The sequence below is a fragment of the Aotus nancymaae genome, unplaced genomic scaffold (genome assembly GCF_030222135.1).
Source record: "Aotus nancymaae isolate 86718 unplaced genomic scaffold, 86718_ANA_hifiasm-v0.15.2.pri h1tg000020l, whole genome shotgun sequence".
Classification (NCBI taxonomy): domain Eukaryota; kingdom Metazoa; phylum Chordata; class Mammalia; order Primates; family Aotidae; genus Aotus; species Aotus nancymaae.
This window is the reverse complement of record NW_026988432.1, coordinates 55906187-55927673: the sequence shown is the minus strand read 5'-3', so window position 1 is coordinate 55927673 and position 21487 is coordinate 55906187. Positions and strand designations below refer to the sequence as shown.

At 36.3% G+C, this 21487-nt stretch overlaps 1 protein-coding gene across 3 annotated transcripts in view; it reads right to left on the bottom strand.

Moving 5' to 3' along the window:
• The window catches only part of ROCK1 (Rho associated coiled-coil containing protein kinase 1), a 163433-nt gene that overhangs the window by 12858 nt on the left and 129088 nt on the right, over positions 1 to 21487 (bottom strand). For all 3 annotated transcript variants that reach the window (XR_010343642.1, XM_012445002.2, XM_012445003.3), the window contains exons 20-27: positions 20191 to 20375; positions 18609 to 18678; positions 15841 to 15935; positions 7618 to 7783; positions 6391 to 6484; positions 6047 to 6135; positions 5022 to 5210; positions 4017 to 4176 (exon numbers count right to left, since the gene is read on the bottom strand). Coding sequence is in view for 2 of the 3 variants with exons in the window: in XM_012445002.2 (XP_012300425.2) it covers positions 4017 to 4176; positions 5022 to 5210; positions 6047 to 6135; positions 6391 to 6484; positions 7618 to 7783; positions 15841 to 15935; positions 18609 to 18678; positions 20191 to 20375 (1048 nt within the window). In the remaining variant the exon portion in view is untranslated. The remainder of the gene's footprint in view (positions 1 to 4016; positions 4177 to 5021; positions 5211 to 6046; positions 6136 to 6390; positions 6485 to 7617; positions 7784 to 15840; positions 15936 to 18608; positions 18679 to 20190; positions 20376 to 21487) is intronic.

The window sequence follows — 21487 nt, the reverse complement described above, 5'->3', positions numbered from 1 at the left end:
GGTGGGTGCCTGTAATCCTAGCTACCTGGGAGACTGAGGCAGAGAACTGCCTGAATCCGGGAGGTGGAGGTTGCAGTGAGCTGAGACCGTGCCGCTGCACTCCAGCCTGGGTGACAGAGCGAGACTCTGTCTCAAAAAAAGAAAAAATATATATTCTACATATGTACAAAAGCACCTTGACTCCAAATTTTATACAATATATTTGTAGTCATTTTAACTTACAAGAAGTTAAATGTATATTGCTGCAATGTCAGTGATTTCTTTACCCAAATAAGAGATAGTTTAACTATATGTACATCAATACTCAATACAGCCAATTTAAACATCAGAGCTAACCTCTGAAGACTACCTAATTTATTTAGCTATACCACAAACATACCGCTTAAGAAACAGAGCTAGAGAACCATTTCAAAACACTTTAATTAAATTCAAAAGTGATATAAAAAAGAAAATTAAATCAACACTCAACAAGTCAGATGTACCAACTTCAAATCACTGTAGATTTGGGCAAAGTAAGCAACCTTTATATATTCAAATATTGGGAAACACACCAAGAGATCCACCATTTTCAGGTTCAAGTTACATAACCTAAGGTCAAGCTGGATGGAAAAGAGAATGACACAAATAATCCATAAGAGATAATGAATATTACTGGAGTATCAAAACCAAAGGTTTTTCCTAATGCCTCATCTATTTCTACATTCTCTTCAGATGTCTAGGTTAACAGTTCCAAAAGAAGGAAAGAGAAAGAATGAGGAAAAGAAACAGTTATCACATTAAAGTTTTTTGTCATTTAGGCAACAGACATCCATAACCCTAAGGGTAATCTCTATGTTTAAACGTGTGCTAGGTCACAATCTGCTACAGAACCAAAGGGAGGATAAAGACATAGGTGACTTCAAGAACTTCAAAGAGTTTTAAGTCAGAAAAGGAATAACATTTTTTAATAAGGTTTTCAGAATTGGGAATTTTAGAGGGGAGATTTAAGATTTAAGCTAGTTAATAACAAAATGGCCACTGAAGATTCACAGAGGCTGTGCTCCAGATGTACAAGATAATTAAATTATAATCTTTATATTGAATGATGAACTCTAAAAGAAATAATAAAAGTTACAGTGTCAATTCATCCAACTACTTAAAAAAAATTGAAAAACATGACCCATATTTCAAAAAGTCATTAACTATGCAGTGAACTTCATCTATTCAAAGTCTTCTCCTTTTTAGTATGTATATTCATTTACTAATTTTCTAAACTGAAGTAAAAATGAATCACTAGCCAGTACCTTCAAGACATTTTTCAGACACTTGAATGATACATAACTATCTAATATTAAGAATGACTATCAAAATTCTTTAATAATTCTTCCTATATATGACTGCAAAACCTTAACACTTCATTTGCCAAGCACCATTTTTGAGCATCTATTAAATGGTAAATTTAATAAAGATTTTCAATTTACTAGCAAAATATCTGACCCACAGAGAGGTAAATAACATCGACAAAGATTATCCATTAATTTCTACTTCCAATATGAAAGTCAAGGTTCAGCACTGTTGAGATTTTATAAAGTCTCAAAATTAGGAACACAGTAATAGGAAAAGAGATATTAACTGGCCCATTTCCTAGCAAGGGAGAATGGCCACCAGTTCTCCCCGTCCCACTTGGTTTGGACTTTGATAACCTTAAAAACAAAATTCCTGAAAGTACACTAATATTCTAAGAAATATACTCAAAATGGAGCTAATAGAAACATTTAAAAATCTCTTTGCTAAGTCAATTTATTAGGTCGGGATTCTGAAATCTAAATGGATTCCCAGCCTAAGTCTGCCAATCAAACCAGCTGGTGCCACTATGAGCTTAGCGTTTCTGAATCAACCATGATGGAGGGTAAAACTTATCACTTTCCTCATTAGCAGTCCCACCAGCTCATCTTTCAGCTCAAATCTTCTAACTAGCATTCACCAATAATGTTTCATTTCTGACATATTTAACCCAATACTAAGAAAACTAAGGTACACATAAGGCTTTATAAATAGTTAAGGGGAAATGGATGGAATAAAAAAAAAAAACTGGTCAGGATTTCTAACTGACACTAAATAGAGTAAGATCAGCCCGGCACGTGGCTCACACCTGTAATACCAGCACTTTGGAAGGCCAAGGCAGGCAGATAGCTTGAGTTCAGGAGTTTGAAATCAGCCTGGACAACATGGTGAAATCCCGTCTCTACAGAAAATTTAAAAAATTAGTCAGATGTGGTGATGTGCACCTGTTGTCCCAGCTACTCAGGAGGCTGAGGTGGGAGGATCGCTTGAGCCCATGAGGTAGAGGTTACAGTGAGCCAAGATTGCACCACTGCACTCCAGCCTGGGTAACAGAGTGAGGCTGTTTCATATATACATACATAGAGTAAGAACCCCTATACTAAATAACTCAAGGATTATCTCAGGGTTAATGAAGTGGTAATCTAACCTACAAGTTCAGTTCAACAATTGAAAGAATGTAGCCAAACACTTCTAAAAATCAAATTCTTGGTGATGATTAAGTCTAACTTTAAAAAGATTTTGAAACAACTACTAAAACTAGAGCTTCTTATTAAATCCAAAGTGATCCTCCAATAATAAATCATGTGTACCTAACAAGCTTCTCAAAAGTAGGCAGTTTCAGAGAGCCACAAATAGGTAAACAGAGGAGTTCCTTGACCATGAAAATAAATATTTCTTCACTGCCTTTCCATTCCCAGATACCTGATTTCGACCTAGCAAAGCCACACAAGAATGAGGCCAGGGATCACATGGTATAGAGAGGAGCTAAATTCATTTCCACTTTGAATCCCACTTTCTTGACCAAGAAAGATACTATAAAATTTTGAGTGACTCATCTAGTTCCTTCTATCAAACTCACAATAACAAGTAATATCTGTTAAAACAGAATCCCTATAACATCAAACATGCTGCTTCAAAATATCTTCCTATTTATGTATTATTCAGAAAATACACTAATTAAATCTATTTTCAAGTTTATGACCATAGAAACAAAACTTCCAAGACCCTGAACTAAGACTGTACAGTATTTCAAATCTGTGTATATGTAAATGCATGTTATTAAATTATAATCTTTATTTCATTTCTTTCTTTCCTTTTTTTATTAAATTTTTTTTTTTTTTTTAAAGACGGGGTTTCACAGTGTTGCCCAGGCTGGTCTCAAACTCCTGAGTTCAGGCAATCCACCCACCTCAGCCTCCCAAAGTACTGGGATTACAGACGTGAGCCATCACACCTGGCCTATTCATTTCATTTCTAAATTGAACTTATAGTATGCGTATTTCTCATCTCTATAAAGTACATATATGTCCTATAGTTTACATGATGATTAAGCCAAGAATGAGGCTGTGTTTAATTTTAAATTGATTCTACACTGGGAAAAAGAAGACACAGAAAAAAGTCTGAAATCTTAGCCACTCATTCCTGCCTTTATTTGACCTCCCTGGCCTCTTACTGCACTGCCCAACCCCTTTTATCTATTTCTCCAAACTTAAAACTTAACAAAGTCTGATTAAAGTTGATCACTATTCCACTAGATAGGCTTCTATACATAGCTGCTGTGGTTCTGATGATAAAGTACAGTTCTTAGTTTTAGCACAAGAATAAACAAAATGTTAAAGAGCTATTACTCACAAAAATGTACAACTTTTAAAAATAGTGCCATGTGTAGCAGCAGCTTTGACTCTTCACTGTGGACTTAGGGTGCTCAAAATAGATTCATAAACCGCTTATGGTTTTAATTCAGGTGGAGCTCCTTAGGTCTATTTAAATAGCCTAAGATTGCTTACAACTGCTTCTACTCCATAAAACACACCAAGTATACAATCATCATCAGGCTTTGGCTATCAGAAATAAGAATTCCTTCTTAGGAATCCATGGACAAAATGACAAGGAGGTAGAAAACCAAATGAAAGAAATATACATTAATTTCCATGACATGTATACATGTTTGAATGATATGGAATTATTCTTACCTGGGAGGTTTCCATCAGTTTCATCAGCACTAGGAAAACTAGCAACACTTGTAGAATCCGAGAGGTCCAAAAGTTTAGCACGCAGCTGCTCAATATCACTCTCTTTGCTGGCCAACTGCATCTGAAGCTCATTCCTATGTGCACATTCTTCTACCAATTGCTATTTTTGAAAAGTATCAAGATAATATAATCAAGCTAAAATAATTTCCAACATTATTAATTGAAATATAGCATGTAACTTATGCTAATACTAAAAATGTACAGTAAACTTCATGAATGTTTGCTACCACAAATTTTGATACACTACAGAAATGTCAAGTTCTTTCTCAGTAATAACACAGCTCAGACAAATTCCTTTTCTCCTTGCCTTAAAAAGAGTTTTTGTTTTCAAACATAAGCCATCAAAACAAAAAAGTTAAAACAACTGAAAATGCTTTTCTGGCTCCAAACGAAGTAGCTTTAAAGGTACAGAAAACTTCAGAAAACTGTAACTGATGGAGCTAAAAGGCTTAGCACTAAGTGCCAGAGACCAGGTTCTCAATTTTGCTCTGTTAACAAGCCAAGAAGTATCAAAAAATTAAGCTTGCTATTTAGATTTCAAAAAAGTGGGTCTTGACTAGAGAAAATAAATAAGCTACAATACTTCAAAACCTCTACCCCAATTATAGTTAATTTATAACAGCCATATCCCAATTTCAGTCTGAAACCAAACAGGCCCCTTGACTGTCTCTTTCAGAATAGGGCCTCTAAATAAGCAGCTGCTAATGGGTAAAAATTACTCAAGCTACAATAACTATTAGGCAACAGAGTATCTTTCTAGTTTTTCAAGGTCATGATTCATATTAGACTAATAACTACTAAACTGTGAAGAGTATATACTAAAATATGTATTGTTAGATATAGGGAAACCCAATCTAAACAAGATAAATAGATAACAAGTATATACAGAAATAATTTAAGAAAATAATCCTTCACACTCATTCTGTACACACACAGAAACCTTACCGCTTGCATGTCATTCAGTTCTTTCTGATGTTTCACTACCATCTGGTTGAATTTCTCTCTTTCTTGGTTGAGTTCCAGTTGTAGCTTTCGATTTTCCTTTTCTTTCTTTCTCAAATCTTGTGTATTAGCTTTCTTTCTATCAATTTTAAAATCTTTTCGATTCATTATTTCTGCCAACTTGTTAACAGCCTATTAAAATATTAATAAAGATCAATATTGTACTTATCCAATTTAATACACTAAAATGTGTTTTTTCCTTCAAATTCAGGAAACAGGACTTTGTGTGTGTATGAAAATTAGGACAACCTAATGAAGGTTGAGATATGATAACTGGTAGCACAAGTAACTAACATTCACTTATTTCACTACTTAAATGTAAGAACCAGGAGCTTTATCTGGTTAACTTTACAACCCAGTACTAAAGCAACAATATGCTAATCCTACTCTGATGTTAGGTACTAGCAAATAAAGCTTCTATGCCTTGGCAACGTACTCTTATCTCCTATAACTATGTAGTATTACTAGGCAAATTAGCTTTCTTAACTCAACTGAAATCCTTTTTTTTTTTGACAGAGTCTTGCTCTGTCACCCAGGCTGGCATGCAGTGGCCCAATCTTGGCTCAGTGCAACCCCTGCCTCCTGAGTAGCTGGTATTACTGTAGTGATTCTCATGCCTCAGTCACCTGAGTAGCTGGTATTACTGGAGCGCACCACCACGCCCGGCTAATTTTTAGTAGAGACTGGGGTTTTGCCATGTTGGCCAGGCTCTTCTCAAACTCCTGGCCTTAAGTGATCCACTGGCCTCAGCCCCCTAAAGTGCTAGGATTATAGGCATGAGCCACCGTGCCTGGCCTTGAAATCCTATTTCACAAATAAGTATTTTATAGTTAATGGGGAAAGAATTTACATTATTTGTTCTGATGAAAAGCTTGAACCTTATAAGCCTTGGTTTTAGGAAAAAGTGCATAAAGAGCAATGATTAACTCAAAAATGAACGTGTGGAAAAGAACTGAAAGCATGTATACCTGTGTTTTAAGGGTTCGTTCAGTGTTGATATTCTTTTCAAAAGCAGCCTTAAGATTACTGATTTCCTCCTCCTTCTCCAATTTATATTCTGTCAACAAAGTATATTAAATGTTATTGTATGGCCTTAATTTAATTTCTGCATTTCAAACTAACAATGTCCTTAATTATTCAAATGAGTATATATTACATAGTAACTTTCAGTAACTTCATTAAGATAATTCTTAAGGCTATAGAAGTTATTTAATATGTGAAAACAGGTATCTTAGAAACCTAACACAACATAGGTAAAGCCATTATCACTGAACTTGATTTAAACATAATGATTTTTTTAAATTCTACATACCTTCCTCTGTCCTCCTCATTTTCTCTGTTAGCTCTTCATTCTCTCTTCTTAGTATTTCAATATCTTTGGTTAGCATGCTATTTGCTTCTTCAAGCTAAACAAAGCACACAAAAGTTTACGCTCCAGCCTCTTTGCTATTCTCATATTTCAGGCAATAACCTTTAAAATACAGTGCTAGATAAAAACAGATCAGACACTGCTGAACTACAGCAAATGTCTGGTTTCCAGCTTAAAATATGTAGATATAATTACATCAAAAATATTTAAGAGTAGTTAACAGCCTCCAAAAAATTATTTCAGTGTATGCATGTAGATATATGTGAATGAAAGGGGGCATATGTAATGGCAAGAGAACTAGATTGCAAACTAAGGAATTTGTATTTAGTTCTAGCTCTAGTACGTGATCCTGAGCAAGTCATAATCTTCTTAGACTTCAACATCTTCATCTGAATATTGATGATGAAAATGATCATATAAACACTTGTTTATAGATTACTTTTAGTAATGTATAATCATTACTATGTTATATGTTGTATTAATCATTCTATGTATACTGTCTTATTTAATTCTCATAACAATCATGTGGAAGACATATTACTATTTCTGTTTTATAGATGAGAAATCTGAGGCTTAGAGAAGTTAAAGCCAACTTTACCAAGACCATATAACTTCTTGGAGCAAAACTGGAACCCAGGCCTGCTTATACCAGAGAGATTGATGGTGGCTTTAGAAGATCTAACTCCTCTTTTCAGTCCCATGATTCAATATAGACTACAGTTTAAACCTCAGGAATAGGTAATTGTTTGGAGTATTGGTTTTCTTATAAATGGATTTATGTATTATCCCAAGAATTCCTCATTCCCAAATGGTTTCTCTTATTTCACAGAATTCTGGCCCATAAAATCAGTTGCAATGTATTAAGAGAACAACAAATGAATTTAAGTTAAGACATTTCTTCATATGAAATATAACTAGTAAGATCTACAGCCAGAAAGAAAAAGAGCCCAATATTGCATTGGTTCTGTGCCTATACAAAAAGCCCAAAATACTGAACAAGAAATTTCAATAATTAACAAATGTTTGGTATTATACAAACTATTTTATACCTGAATACAGAATGACCATGATGTATAAAGTAGAAGTAAATATGTGTGCACACACACACTTACCCTAATACTTTAAGAAGTGATTTAAATAAATTTTATATAACCTGACTATCACACTTACCCGACTAACAGTGTGATCTTTATCTGTAATCTCTTGTCTATTTCTTGAAGCAGCTTTCTTGCTTTCTTGTGTCAATTCAAAATACTGTTCTTCCAGAAGCCCTCGAGCCAACTGCTCAGACTCAGCTTTTGTTTCTGCTAGATCCAACTGAGTAGCGAGAGTTTCTCTGCAACAAATTTTTAAAGAGAAATTGATATAAACAAATTCAGTTCATTCTTCTAACTTAATCATATTCTTAAAAACATAATTAACTTTAAATTATAAGAAGAATTACTTTATTGCTTAAAATCAACTTTAAATTCATTGCAAGCTTTCTATGAAAGTAATACATTTAACCTCTCACACTTTGAAAAATTATAAAAGAACTAGTTTTCTATCAGATATTGTGCTTAACTAAAAAAGATAAAGCAATAGCAAATAGTCTGCTTTTGAAAATAAATTCGTTATGGATTTGGAATGGAAGGCAGCATAGCATAGTAGAAAAGTCAGTGGCTGGTAAATCAGCGGACCAGACCTAGACCTTTATCTGTTTGATCATTAACTCATTGAGTAGAGACACTGGGCAAGTCCCCTACATTTCATACAGTTCAATTTCATTAAATCTGTAAAATGAGAGGGTTAAACTAGTCCATTCCGGCTCCGAAATTCAGTAAGATTATGAAAACTTGTAACAGATTTGCAAACCACTACAAACTATTCTGAGAATGATCCCTGGAAATGTTTTAGAATCATTGGTCTCTATTTCCCTCTTCTTGAAGAGCCCCTCTTGGATAAGCTATTCTGGTCACTACTGTATTCCCTGAACAGAGTAGGTGCTCAATATATGTGTTCTGAATAATTTCCACCTCCTATTTTCTGGTGAGTATTACAATTCAAATTTTCTGTCTCAAGCCTCAAGAGGGAGACATACAGTAAAAACACAGACACACACAAAATTTATTCATTCACCTAACAACTATTTATTTACAGGTTTACTAAGTACTATACTATGTTTATTATGCATTACACTGTTCTAGGAATTAAGAGATACAGCAGTAACAAAGTTCCTGCCCTCAGGGAGCATGTATTAGTGGGGCCATAAAGACAATTTAAAAAATGAACAAGTGCTACACAGTATGCCATAGAGAATAATACAAGATAAAATATGGAAAGTTATGAATGTGGTCACTTTTATTACAGAAGATCAAGGAGGCCTCTCTGCTAAAATGACATTAGAGAACAACAGATATTGTAAGGGCTTCCAAAGGCAATACAAGGACTCTGACTTTTATTCTGGTACTCTGATGTTTTAGAAAGATCATTCTGGCTGCTGTAGTAAGATCAGACAGTAGGGAAACAATGGCAGAAGCAGGGATACCAGTTAGGAGGCTACTGAAATAATCAAGATTGGAGATGACTGAAGTTTGGACCAGGATTGCATTTAGAATGTAAGAAAAAAAGAAGAGTCTAGGATGACTCTAAATTTTTCACTTGAACAACTGGGAATAACAGAATTGCTCATTACTAAAATGGAGAAAACAGGGAGGAGCAGTTAGCAAGGTGAGGGAATCAGGAATTACTTTCTGGACACATTAATTGTGGAGTGCTTAACACTCAAGCAGAGACGTCAAATAGACTGGATACATAAGTCTGGAATTCAAGGGAGAATACAGTTGGACTCTGATACCATTTAAAGCCACTAGGCTGGATGAGAACAAGTAGGGAGTAATCCCTTGAGTGATCTGCCTGCCTGGGCCTCCCAAAGAGCTGGGATTTCAGGCATGAGCCACTGTGCCCGGCCAAGTCATATTCTTAAGTAGGCAGGAAGAGATGGGATGAGGGACTAGCATTAGGTAAGACCTAATGTTCTTGTCCGTTTACATCACCAGAAGGAAGGCAGGGTTTATAGGTACAGTTCTCTATTTAGAAGCTGTTCCCACCAAGATAATGAATAATCTTCAAAATAAACATAATGAGACAATTTATGACTTTTTTTGTGACCTTTCTAAATATTTGGCACTTTTAATCACTTTCTCTTTCTTGAAATATTCTCCCCTCCCAGCTTTTGTGATACCCTACTCTGATGGAGACAAGTTAGTAGGTATGGTGGTGAAAGAGAATAGATGTTCTCTTCTGACTTCTAGGAAGCAAGGACATTAGCTAAGTACAAGAATGAAGAAAAGCTGGAGATCTGAGTAGAGACGAGATGCTGAAATAGTTTTCTTAGGAGAGTAGCAGAGTTAGTACATTAGGAAAAGAAAGGAAGTGCTGCCAATGCCAAGTCTAAGAATACTGGGAGTGGTTCTGCTAGCTATTATAATATAGGGCTTCAGGTTCACATGTTCTTATCTGGAGTTTCTGCTTTGTGTTAAGTTCAGATAAAAGTATCTGAGTTGCCGGGTGCGGTGGCTCACGCCTGTAATCCCAGCACTTTGGGAGGCCGAGGCGGGTGGATCACGAGGTCAAGAGATCGAGACCATCCTGGTCAACATGGTGAAACCCCGTCTCTACTAAAAATACAAAAAATTAGCTGGGCATGGTGGCGCGTGCCTGTAATCCCAACTACTCAGGAGGCTGAGGCAGGAGAATTGCCTGAACCCAGAAGGCGGAGGTGAACCCAGGAGGCGGAGGTTGCGGTGAGCCGAGATCGCGCCATTGCACTCCAGCCTGGGTAGCAAGAGCGAAACTCCGTCTCAAAAAAAAAAAAAAGCATCTGAGTTATTCTTTAGAATCCCAGAAAGCCTATTTAATCCAGAATATGTTTCTATCCCTGTTTATGCTACTGTGCAAGAGAAAGCAAGAAAGAATGAGATGGTTCTGGGTAAAATTACCTGCATCTATATTCATCCAGACTTCCTTCACAACTCTCCATAATGAAAGACTGGTCTTTACTAATACTGACGGTCAATCTCTCACCCTTGTTGTCCTATCTCTTAAAAATAATTCAATCATCAAAAATTCCATATTCTTCTGGATTATAAGATTATAAAGAGTGGCTTTGTTTTTGTTCACAGGTATATTTCAAATGCCTAGAAAATTCTCCAGCCCAGTGTGCGCTCAAAAATTTTTTTTATTTGAATGAATAGAGGTCGGGCTGTTCCTACTCCAATTTCCTTCCCATGCTCCATTTAAATATGCTAAAGTTTATGCTATTGTTAAAAAGAAAGGGCTCTGCTTCATATTCTCCTCTAGCTACTGTTACTGCTACTGCTACATCTCCTTGCCATAACAGCAAAGTCTCCTGAATTTTTAAATTAACAAATATTTGCTGGGCATCACAATGCTGCCATTACAATTGTAGGTGCTACACATACAGCAATGAATTGGACATAAGTACAAAATATCTGAAAATTCCTCCTGCCATAGAGCTTTGTTTTAGTGGAAAAACAAAAACAATAAATACAACAAGTAAGAAAATTATGTGTTAGGAGAGGATAAGTGCTACAGAGAAAAACAAAACAGGAAAGGATGTACGAACTAGGCAGCAAGGTAGTGGGGTGGCAATGTTTGCAATTTAAAAAGCATATTCAGGGAAGGTCTTCTCAAATGTTTAGATCTAGACCTGGAGAGGAACAAGGAACAAGCCATGTGGATACTTGGAGGAAACTGTTACAGGCAGAGAGAAGAGCAGTGTACGTACCCCAAGGTAAGAGAGCGACTGACTGGTTTGCTGAATAGGAAGAAGGCCAGGAAGGCTGTTAGGTATACTCTGTCTCTTGTCCTACCCTTTCCATTCGTGTCTCAATCTACTTTAACATCTATTCTCATTTCTATTTCAAAGCTGTTCTCACCAAGGTAATGAATAACCTTCAATATAAAAATAATGGATAATTTATTACTTTTTTCTTGACGTTTCTGCATATGTAGCACTTTTTCACTTTCTCTTTCTTGAAATATTCTCTTCCCCCAGCTTTTGTAATATCCTGCTCTGATCTTCTCTTATATTGTTGGTAGCTTCTTAGTTTCCCTTCCTCTGCCCATTCCTTAAAGATCTAGGAGCTAGTAGTCTTTCCTCAGCCCTTGTGTCTTCTGATCCTACACTACGGGTTACAACTTGTTACCTGGGAGGAAAAAATGAGTCCACAACAGTATCCCCTACTTCCCTCCAGGCACACAAACACAAACACACACCTAAAATAGTTTTAGGTCAACCTTTTACATAAAAATTCAGATTCTTGGTTTCTCTTAAAAAATAGAAGATCTTGACATACTGGGCCAGTGTTACCATGTGATAGCAAATGGCTGGAACTGAGGAGGTGAGATCTTCAGTTTGTTATAATCCTTCCAACTTACACAATGAAGATATCTGCACTTAGACCCCACTAACTACAACCTAGTTACACCTATGGTGTCATAGGCTCATGAGCTTATAAACTCTGAGATATAAAGTCACCTCAACAGATCTCTATATTAGTGGTTTCCGTATGCACTGATTGTCAAATCAGCTTAAGTTCTTATCTTTTATCTGCATTCTAAAGCAATAAACCCAACTACCATGGTATCCATTTCTGTTTGGACATCTCACAGGCACTTCAAACTCAATAGGCCTAAAATTGAAATAATCTTCTCTCCCTTCATCTCACAAATTTGGCATTCCTTAGCTCAGGGACTAGCACTACCATGAACTCAACAGCCCTTGTCAGAAACTTGAGAGTCGGCCTGAAAATTTTCCTAGCCTTCCCTATGGCTCCAAATCTACAAATCCTACTTATTTTACTTCCTACTTTGTTTTTTGTACTTGCCTCCTACTGCCAACTTCCACTATAATTTTATATCTAAGTTTTTCCAGTGGTTATATAATTGGGCTCCCTGTATCTACCCAGCTTTGCCCCACTTCAATTCATTCTCCACTCCTTAGAGTGATTTTTCTAAAATACTTGTTAGTCACTGGCTTAGAATTTTCATTTATTCATTCAATATTTATTGAATACTTATTCTTTAAAAGTCCCTGATTGAAGTGCTGGAAATATACAATAGACAACAACAGAAGAAAGAAAAGTCCCTACTTTTCAATATTTTAAACTCTTCAGCATGATACACAAGGCCCTTTGTAATCTGACTCAGGTTTATCTCTCCTCTCCAGCCATATCTGTCACGAACTAAACCATTTGCTGTTCCTCAGATCACAGATTGGCTTCTGCCTATACTGTCCCTTGTTCCCCAAATTCCATTGCCTGGCTAATTCTACTTTCCCTCGGTTGTGATTTCTGTTGGGAAATGTTCTCTGAATCCACATGGTAAGATGAGGTATCCTTTGTCACTCTACCTTAATTATTTCTCTCCTAACTCAATTCTGAAGCACTTGAAGAATCGTAACTTACTAATAATTAGCCACGTAAAGCACAGTACTTGTAGTACAATAGTGGTGACCCATATATTTGTCTTAAATAGATGAATAGATGAAACAGGGCAAATATATCAACTCTGAAACAATATAGTTTGGAGTGGATTGGGTGCCCCTTTGACAGTGAATTAATACACCTAGGATTGCATATTGCACTGTGAATACCATGCAAATGGTAGGTAACAGACTAGACTCTACAATATGACTGTATCAGAGAATAATCAGGAAATGCAGCTTTGTGTCTACCTTAAGTTCCAGTTAATTAGGTTATCTAACTGTGATACTTGGCCACCAAATTAGTATGCTGATACCTGCTGTGACACTAAAATTTATGGTAGTATAGAGCTCGGAAACAAACTATTGTCAATTTTGAACCTTAAATATTTTAATCAACTTAATCAACTTGATCAAGGCAACTTAATTGCAAAAAGATGCAATTATACTTAATTTTTAATCAAGCCAACAAAGTTAAACAATGAAAAGTCTAAGTTTATTTACAAAACTGGTAAAAATAAAAGTTATGTATTCCAACAAAAAAAAACAAAGGATGATAAAAGTGTGTATCTCCAGTTTGCAACACCTAATGTATTAAGGATCTAACACTGAGTGCCATAGTGGTTAACAACAGAAAAAGCTAACCAGACAGTACAAGGTTATATATGAATTAGTCTTCTTCCTCCTAAAAGTCAGATTTGAATCTGATTAAGCTTCCCAATCAGGAATGTCCAATAAAACTTTCTAGGATGTCAAAAATGTCAGATGGTATAGCTGTACCATCTATTATAATATGGTAGACACTAACTGCATTTGACTACTGAGCAACTGAAATATGGCTATTACATCAGAGGAACTAAGTTTTAATTTTATGTAACTGAATTTAAATTTAAGTGACTACCCGTGGCTACTGGCCACCATATTGGGCAGAGGAGCTCTAGATATAACTGCTGATTTGCAGGAAACATAAAGCAAGTGGGGAATGTTCAACCAACTACAGAAATGGAATCAATAAAATCACAACTGAGGGAACTTCTATAGGTCAAAAAAAAATCCAGTTTCTTCAACCAAGTACTATCAGGATGGTGATGACTCTTGAGGTGGGGAGGAAAGAAGTCATAATTAGGAGGTGGGATATACTGAGCTTCTGAAGTAGATAGCAAGGTTCTCTTTCATAGATGATGATGGTTATAATGATATTTGTCATAATTCATAAAAACTGTATTAGTTTTGCTTTAACAACAAATTGTTTGCTTTAACAACAAACCGTTTAAACAATTCAAGTCTCTTTCAAAGGTGATTAAATAATGTAAAGAGAATATAACAATGTTGGATAACTAGTTCTACTGTCTGTTCTGATATTACCTAGCTATGAGATACTCTGCGCAATGAGTTACTATCTTGTTGGGCCTGTCAGATGAACTCCAAAATGAAGCTGTTACACTTGAAATAGTTTTCTAAGGTTTTTTTCTTTTAAGGCCCTAAACATACACATGCAATGAAAATTAACCGGCCAGGCGCGGTGGCTCACACCTATAATCCCAGCACTTTGAGAAGCTGAGGCAGGCGGATCACCGGAGGTCAGGAGTTCAAGACCAGCCTGGCCAACAAGGTGAAACCCTGTCCCTGCTAAAAATACAATAAATTAGCTGGGCATGGTGGCAGGCACCTGTAATCGCAGCTACTCAGGAGGCTGAGGCAGGAGAATAGCTTGAACCTGGGAGGCGGAGGTTGCAGTGAGCTAACATGCCATTGCAGTCCAGCCTGGGCATCAAGAGCGAAACTCCGTCTCCAAAAAAAAGGGAAAGAAAATTAACCTGCATGATAATACTTTGCTTTTACGTTTTTTAGAGATGGGGTCTCACTATGTTGCCCAGGCTGGTCTTGAACTCCTGGGCTCGAGTGATCCTCTTACCTCAGCCTCCCAAAATGCTGAGATTACAGGCATGAGCCACCATGCCCAGCCATAACATGCATAGTAATACTAAGAAGACCTTATATACCTTTATCTAAATTAATGATTTGCAAAGACAGCATGATTTAAATATAAATTGATCTTTTAAAATTGAGATACCAGGCTGGGCACAGTGCCTCACACCTGTAATCCCAACACTTTGGGAAGCCAAGGCAGACGGATCACAGGTCAGGAGTTTGAGACCAGCCTGACCTACATGGTGAAATCCCGTCTCTACTCAAAATACAAAAATTAGCCAGGTGCAGTGGCGCATGCCTGTAATCCCAGCTACTTAGGAGGCTGAGGTTGCAGTGAGCAGAGATCATGCCACTGCACTCCAGCCTGGTGACGGAGCAAGACTCTGTCTCCAAAAAAAAAAAAGAGAGAGACAGATACCCTTGAAAACAACTGTCAACAACTTTTTGTCAGTTTATTGAATCTCTGCAATTGCTACAGTGTTGATTTATAGCATTGTTTTTTCACCATAAAGGCAAATTTCAGCCTAATCTGATTTGTTCTGAATTAGCTCAATAAATTATGCTCTATACCATTCCCAGAAGAATCATGGCACATCTATTCACTATCTCTTTTTTTATTTTTTTTTGAGATGGATTCTCGCTCTATCACCACGCAGGAGTGCAGTGGCGTGATCTCAGCTCACTGCAACCTCCACCTCCCAGGTTCTAGAGACTCTCCTGCCTCAGCCTCCCAAGTAGCTGGTACTACAAGCATATGCCACCACACCCGGCTAATTTTTGTATTTTTAGTAGAGACAGTGTTTCACTATGTTGTTCAGGCTGGTCTCAATCTCTTCACCTTGTGATCTGCCCACCTCAGCCTCCCAAAGTGCTGGGATTACAGGTGTGAGCCACCGCACCCGGCCTTCACTATCTTTAAATTTAAGAATGCCTTTTGCAGTACTGATTCTTGTTCTAAAGTAAAATGGACATACTTTTCATTTTGTAGTTCCTGTATTTTCTTTAAATTTTCTCTGTTTTTTTCTTCAATTTCTTCTTTAAGTTCCTTTACCTGGGTTTTATAAAGTGTCTGCAAAACAAGTGATAAGAAGAAGTAAGTGTTTATGGTGGGTTAAAAACAATTTGGCAGTTTCTTATAAATTTAAAAAATTAACATACGATCTATCAATTCCACTCTTAAGTATTTACCCATGACAAACGCAAATATATGTCAACACATAGTCTTATACATGAATTTTCCTTATGGTTTCATTTATAACAGCTCCAAACTGAAAATGATCCAGATATCCATCAATACATGGGTTTAAAAAAATGTGGTTAAGGCTGGGCGCAGTGGCTCAAGCCTGTAATCCCAGCACTTTGGGAGGCTGAGGCAGGTGGATCATGGGTCAGGAGTTCAAGACCAGCCTGACCAAGATGGTGAAACCCCATCTCTACTAAAAATACAAAAATTAGCTGGGCGTGGTGGCAGGTGCCTGTAATCCCAGCTACTAGGGAGGCTGAGGCAGGAGAAAAGCTTGAACCCAAGTGGCAGAGGTTACAATGAGCCACGATTACACCACTGCACTCCAGCCTGTGTGATAGAGTGAGACTCTGTCTCAAAAAAAAAATGTGGTTCATGTTCTCACTCATAGGCGGGTGTTGAACAAGGAGAACACATGGACACAGGGAGGGGAGCACTATACACGGGGGTCTGTTGCGGGGGAGGGGGGATAGTGGGGGGGTGGGGAGTTGGGGAGGGATAGCATGGGGAGAAATGCCAGATATAGGTGAAGGGGAGGGAGGCAGCAAATCATACTGCCACGTGTGCACCTATGCAACAACCTTGCATGTTATACAGATGTACCCCAAAACCTAAAATGCAATAAAAAAATAAAAATAAAATAAAATAAAATAAAAAAATGTGGTTAATTCACATTACTTAGCAATAAAAGGGAATGAACTACTAATAAAACATGTAAATCTAAGAAACCCAAAAAATATGCTGAGTGAAAGAAACCAAGTGCTAAAAAGTATATACTGTGTGATTCCATGTATATGAAATTCTAGGACAAGCGAACATAATCAATAATGACGGAAAAAAAATCAGTCATTGTCTGTGTATAGAGGTGGGTGGGAAAGATGGAGAGTGAAGGGCCACAAGGGAACTTTTTGTGGTGAAAAAATGTTCCATATGTTGACTGAGGTGGTCACACAGTTGTACATATTTGTCAAAATTTACTAACCAGTACACTTAAAATGGGTATATCATATAGAAATTATAGCTTAATAAAGTGTATTATAGATTTGGGATGACATTATAAAGAAATTTAACACACACTACTAATTTAAATGTTAGATAGTTCTTGAATAATGTTAGAAAATCACTTATGTTTTGGTGGGTGGGATGGACTGGGTAGTTGACAGACAGGTAAAGAAATATCCACAAATAAGATTTATCAAGTATTCTGGTAATATATCTATAATATATGCTTATTTCAGAACAATGGTTCTTACAATATTCATTAAGCTTTTGCCAACTCCAATAAAAAATATTTAATACATCGGACTCATACTGTGTTAGCTGCTGAAGTTACAGAGTAAACTTTCAGTCCTGATGTCTACTTCTTTAACTACTCTCTTTATTTTAAAAGAAAACAAGAAGGGGAAAAAATAGCAAGGGGCAGCAAACAGCTGTGGAGAACTACTTTAACACTTATTACTCTAAGAAACAACACTTTTCTAGGCAAAAAAAAATACATAAATTTTTATAAGAATATAAATGAAAGAAGAATAACGGCTTACTCTAGGTTAAGTATTAAGAATTTCTAAAATTAAGTAATCTATTTGGCCTTTAGGACTCAGATTCTTATCTCGCTGACTTCAAATACTGAAATTCAAGTAAGTAAATCAATGAAGGGATAAAAAGAAAAATAATCTGATTAAAAAACCCAGAATAAAGACAAATCTTAAAATTTGGTTGTTAACAGCTTATTGAATTGAATGCTATTTAATCCAATGCCCACAAGCAATGGAATAAATCAGAACTGAGACAGGGTCAGGTTTTGTATTATTTTCTAGAAGCAAACCAACACAAGTCATTTGACATCCATCCAAACATCTGGAAGCACTGGATGATTGCTCTGTGGAAGCTTATGTCAAAAAAGTGTATGGGATGCTATAGATCACTTTGCAGAAGTCAGCAGTACATACTTTGAATGATTACCTTTAACATACACTCAGGGAAAGAGTTTCCAACAATATTGAAAAGTTTTTCGTTTGTTTTGTTTATGAGACAGTCTTGCTCTGTTGCCCAGGCTGGAGCACAGGGGCATGACCTGGGCTTATTACAATGTCCACCTATCAGGTTAAAGAGATTCTCCTGCTTCAGCCTCCTGAGTAGCTGGGATTACAGGCGCCCAGCTAATTTTTATATTTTTAGTAGAGACGCGGTTTCATCATGTTGGCCAGGCTGGTCTTGAACTCCTGACCTCAGGTGATCCATCTGCCTTGGCCTCCCAAAGTGCTGGGATTACAGGCATGAGACACCACGCCTGGCCTGAAAAGTTTTTAAAATTTAAAAACATATACCAATGACTGCCTAATATGCCAAGAAACAGACAAACAAAAAGTAGAAAGTCACAATGTTTATTAGAAGATGAGTCATGTGAAAAAGAATTACAGTTCACATAAAAGAATCTAAATACCTTGTTTTAAGTCAGGTTTTGAAACAGTGTGTATGTTAAAAATGATTCTCACTTACCGAGAAATATTGCTCAGCTTCAAGCTGATCTTGTAGTTCCCGCATCTGTCCTTCATTTCCTCTATACTGTCTTCAGATGAAAAGGAAAACAGTGAACAGTTGCTCTTACCTATACTAGATATTATATTATTCTTAGTTTGTTAAAGTTGCTAAAATAAAAAAGGTTTGCTAAAACCATATTTTTTAAAAATATATTTCATTATTATTTTACTAATTAATGTGGTCAGGCCACACTGGTTCTATCTTGCTCCTTATAAAATGATGCTATGCAAAAGTAGTGAGAACCCTTTTCTACTGATGATCACTTTTTAGAGAACAGTAATTGTGGATCTATCCAAACTGAAAAAATAAAACTGATACCATATTTTTGGTTAATTTTTACAGAGAAAATCATTCATGGGGAAGAAAATATCTTATACAGTAAGTAAAAAAAGAAGGGAGCATGAAAATATTTAATAAGTAATAATTCAGTGCTATATACATAGTACTATAGTTAACAATAATTCAGTACTACATACTAGATATTATGGCCAATTAAGTACAAGAAAGGGGCTGGTGAAAATGAATCATCAAGTAAGAATGGAAAGCAAGAACAAACTGACAAACAAGGAGGAATGCAGACAGACAACTGCTGTATGTAATATAAACACAAGCACAACTCAAATAGGAGCAGATTCCAAAAGATGAAAACATACCATAACCCAAAGACAGACTTTCAAGAATTATTTACTGTCAAATATGAAGGCCTAGCAGCTAGGCTTGAAAATCTAGCTGCTAGACTTTCCTATTAGTCAGTAATAGCTTTGTATTCTCAGTATCTAAAAAAGGCATGTAGTTGATAGAAAGTCTACAATAAATGTCCATTGAATGCTGAGTGAGAGTATTTTTGCAGAAAAAAATCATAAAACTCATTTTGATGAAAATTGTGGCCCTAAAAGAGGAAAAGAATTTCACCAATATAAATCCAACCTTATATAAACTGACAATTTAATCCAAGAATCACTTTTGTAAATGAAGCTAGCAAGTGATGACATAATAAAATAAATTTGGAGGAAATAAAAACATAGGACTTGGCATAGGTTATATGCACTTTTGATATTAAACTTGCGAAGCATATTCTTAGACAAATTCTGAAAGCAATTCTGACATCTTGCTTGGTCTCCATTTCAAGTAAGCAGTCATATCACAAGCCAAGAGTCACAGAAAAAGAAAAAAGACATTTTTGCATTTTGAGATGAACCAAAGACACAAAACAAAACGAACAAAGTGTCATCATGTCTAATTCTGGTCTCTGAAATATAGAAACTTGAACATCTACCAGGCACTGTGATTTTCGTAATTCTAATCTGAAGAAATGTGATGACTTTTGTGGACATGAAAATCAGATGAGAAAACTGTGGTCTTCCCAAAGCCTGAACTCCCTTGCAAACCTCTGCAAGTAAATGCTTTTATTCCTAAATACTTTTTTCCTATCTTTCACAAACTCTAAGTACATAATCTGTACATACACAAAATATCAAACATACAAGTCAATGATGAACACAAAAAAGAAAGAAATCACAATGTTATTTTTAAGACTTACTTTGTAAGCTGAGCTAACTCAAATTCTAATAATCTCTTTGCTTCCAATAAAGTATTTATTTCCTGTTTCATCTGCTTTTCTAAACCTTTTAAATTGTCTGCCTCGAATGCCTGAGTCTTCAATTCATTTTGTAACAACAGCCGCTTATTTGATTCCTGCTCCAGTTGCAGGGTTAGATTCTTAACCTATGAATGAAAAAAATAATTGGGATCTTAAATCTCTTAAATAATTTATTAGACATTATTTGAAAGAATACTTACCAAATCAAGTATAATTCATGGTACTAGTAGAAAATATTAGTATTTTAAAGGGTCTTCATTGTTCCACATGTTTATTATCGTAGATTTACTGTTAAGTCAAAATTAATTCCCAAATTTCAGACATGAGATCTTATGGAGGGAAAAAAATTCTGGTTCCTTTCTACTCCAATCAGCATTAAAATTCTGGAGTACAAGGTGATTATAAAAGTCACTTCTGGGCCAGGCACAGTGGTTCACACCTGTAATCCCAGCACTTTGGGAGGCTGAGGCGGGTGGATTGCTTGAGCCCGGAGTTTGAGACCAGCATGGTCAACATGGTGTAACCCTGTCTCTACAAAAAACACAAAAATTGGCCAGCCATTGTAGTACACTTCTATAGTCCCAGTTATATGTGAGGATCACCTGAGCATGGGAGGCAGAGGTTGCAGTGAGCTGAGATCATGCCACTTTACTTCAGCATGAGTGACATTGAGACCCAAACCAAAAAAAAAAAAAAGCTATTTCTGGGGGAACATTTGAAAGGAAAGGAGTACTTAAATTTACCTGTTAATGTGCTCTACTCTATAACCCTTCAAAGCTTAACAAAACAAACTGAATGTACATTTCATTCAACTCAATAAATAGGTATGAAGTGCTTATTAGGTTGGGACCAATGAACTCAATGTACAATGACAAATGTACAGTGGTTTATAATGGCCCTCATGATCTGTTCTATCATTATCCATTCTCTACAATCTAATCATATTCTTCAGATCCTCAAATGTAACCAATTCTCCCTCACCTCACAGTTCTTGTACATGCTACTCCTTCTGTTTTATCCTCCTTCATTTGTTCATTCTTCACTTCTCAAATTAAATGTCATACCCTTGGCAAGGCCTTCTGTAATTCCCAAAGGTAGTTAGTCATACACCCCTATAACATTCAGTGCTTCCTTTTTAATTATTTGCAATGCTTTACTTTAATATCTGCCTTCCCCTCCTGGCTGTAAGTTCCAACAAAGTCAGGACCATACCTATATCTTACCTACTTCAGTAACC